The sequence below is a fragment of the Ursus americanus genome, chromosome 23 (assembly GCF_024610735.1).
Source record: "Ursus americanus isolate L20-20 chromosome 23, mUrsAme1.1.p, whole genome shotgun sequence".
NCBI lineage: Eukaryota > Metazoa > Chordata > Mammalia > Carnivora > Ursidae > Ursus > Ursus americanus.
The window spans coordinates 20,434,407-20,436,671 of NC_142149.1; the positions used below are offsets into that span (position 1 = coordinate 20,434,407).

The following is a 2,265-nucleotide window of genomic DNA, read 5'->3' on the forward strand; positions in this document are numbered from 1 at the left end:
CTTTTATTCAGCCAGAAGACCTAAATTATCACATAGAATCTTTGGTTGCTGGTAGACTAGCAATCAAAAAGCCTACTTAACCTCTTCATCTGAAAAGTAGACAAAGAAATGTGGGGATGATTTCCAGATACCTAGCATACCAGGCCGTCACTAATGATGTATAATGATTAGAGGATAATGACTTGGTGCCTTTGAAGACTGAAACGAAATGTCCTTAAATTGACAAAGAGCCAACATGAAGAGTCCTAATTTGACAACAAAACAACATAAACCCCTTTTATGAGGTAAAGAATGTGTCTCAGATAATAAACACTTAAGTAATTAGATGGTTTTAATGGAGATAGCTATAAACTGAAACACAGGGAAAAAAATCTTGGTAATAGGCTGACGCCCAGGGAGGTGAGTATATAAGAGCCAAGGCAGAAGAGAGAAGCATTGAGACACCAACAGACTTCTCTTCTCAACCCAACAAAAACCTAACTCCTGACACCATGGCTTGCTGTGTTCCCTGCTGCTGCAGCGTCCCCACCGGCCCCGCCACCACCATCTGCTCCTCTGAAAAATGCTGCCGGTGCGGAGTCTGCCTGCCCAGCACCTGCCCCCATGACATCAGTCTCCTCCAGCCCACCTGCTGTGACACCTGCCCCCCACCCTGCTGTGAGCCTGACACCTATGTGCCAACTTGCTGGCTGCTCAATTCTTCCTACCCGACTCCTGGAATGAGTGGGATCAACCTGACCACCTATGTTCAGCCTGGCTGTCAGAGTCCCTGTGAGCCCTGCTAAGCAGCCACATCTCTGCACAGGTTCAGGGATGTGGGGCTCATCATCTGGCCTTCAACACCTGCTACTACCTACATCAAGCTAAATCAATCCCAAGTCCCTGGGCCATGTTTTCATGAATTTGCCTAACTTCTTCTCTCCTCCTCTGAGTGGAGCTGGACACCTTCTTTCCGTCTTTTAGGCCATTTCATTGCTCTTTGAGAAATAACCATTTTGACTATTCCTTAATAAACTTTATTCTTGCTTGGCAAATGTGGCTTTGTGATGATTCATTCTCATGTTTCCTCTCAGGGAAAGTGGAATGCCTACCTAAACCTGAACAGCAGGTCATCATATCCAAGATTTATCCCAGCAGGAGAGTATGTGCGGTGGAATCACTGAAAAATTAGATATTGGCTCTTCGTGATGGGTTGAAAAGCGAAAATTTTACTAGGTCATTTCGTAGGATATTTTTACTCAATAGGTATTTTTTGAAGATAACTACTATGCCAAGCCCTATGCTGGACCCTGGAGATTAGTATGTTTTTTAAATGTTTTACTTATTTTAATTTCCATTGTCCCTGAGATTGATTTTTCTTTCTTCCTTAACTGACTAAAGAAATTGATCACTTTGCTGTCACACAGAAATAATTTTGATTCCCTTATACTCATCAGTGAAATTCCAAGCTCAAAATGTAATGCAATTTGGGGAAGAACAAATACCCATTTCTTGATATATTCTGTCTCCTAGAAAAAACAATTCTGAATAAATATTAGCATTTATTGGGTATTCCTTGCTCCCTCAAATGAGGCTTGGTTTATATTAGTCAGAATTATCTTTAGACGTTTACTAGTCCAAGTGACATATAATATCATGGTGTTGAAATGAACTGAAAATATCAGGCTTTAGAGCAGTATTCTTCATCCACCAGAAATAGGCACACAATTCTGGAAGCAAAAACACACAGTTCCTCTTAGAACAAAACTTTTATGATGACCATTAATTCATCTCCTTAGTTGTACTGGAAGATTCCAAACATGTAAAGTTTTTACAGGAAGTGCCCAAAGTGCAATCTCCTATATTTTCTTGGACTTGCCTTGGAACTTTGGGCCATTCACTTCCCTCTCAGCCTCAGTTTCCTTGTTATCACAGCAGAAATGATACTCTTATCCCTGCTTGTGTCTCAGGATTATTGTGAGAATCAAACGACCCAACGTGTCGACAGCCCCGCTCTGGATGGTGAGAGAGGCTCGCCATTACTGCCACACAATGGTTCCCAACTTTCTCATCAAAAGGCATCCCCTTATTTCTTGAAAAACATTATTTTTCCCATGTAACTTTGTAAAATAATAATTCATTGCTTCCTTCACGTTTGTTCATAAATAACATTTATAAGCATCGGTGAGAATTTTAGGATTCATATACCCAAGTTACCTCTTTTTTAGTCAAAAGCAAAGAAGTTTGATGTTTTCATACATGCTTGTAAGATAAATATTTAGACTT

The 2,265-nt window shown here is 40.6% G+C and overlaps 1 protein-coding gene across 1 annotated transcript; it reads left to right on the forward strand.

Moving 5' to 3' along the window:
* Positions 1 to 491: 491 nt before the first annotated feature.
* Positions 492 to 785, forward strand: LOC123781917 (keratin-associated protein 3-1). Its single transcript, XM_045781693.1, has one exon. It carries the CDS (start codon positions 492 to 494, stop codon positions 783 to 785), a length of 294 nt encoding a protein of 97 aa, XP_045637649.1.
* The last annotated feature ends 1,480 nt before the right edge of the window (positions 786 to 2,265 follow it).

What these genes read in the sequence shown, in the direction of transcription:
- LOC123781917 (XM_045781693.1), top strand. Translation starts at nt 492, where the DNA reads ATGGCTTGCTGTGTTCCCTGCTGCTGCAGCGTCCCCACCGGCCCCGCC.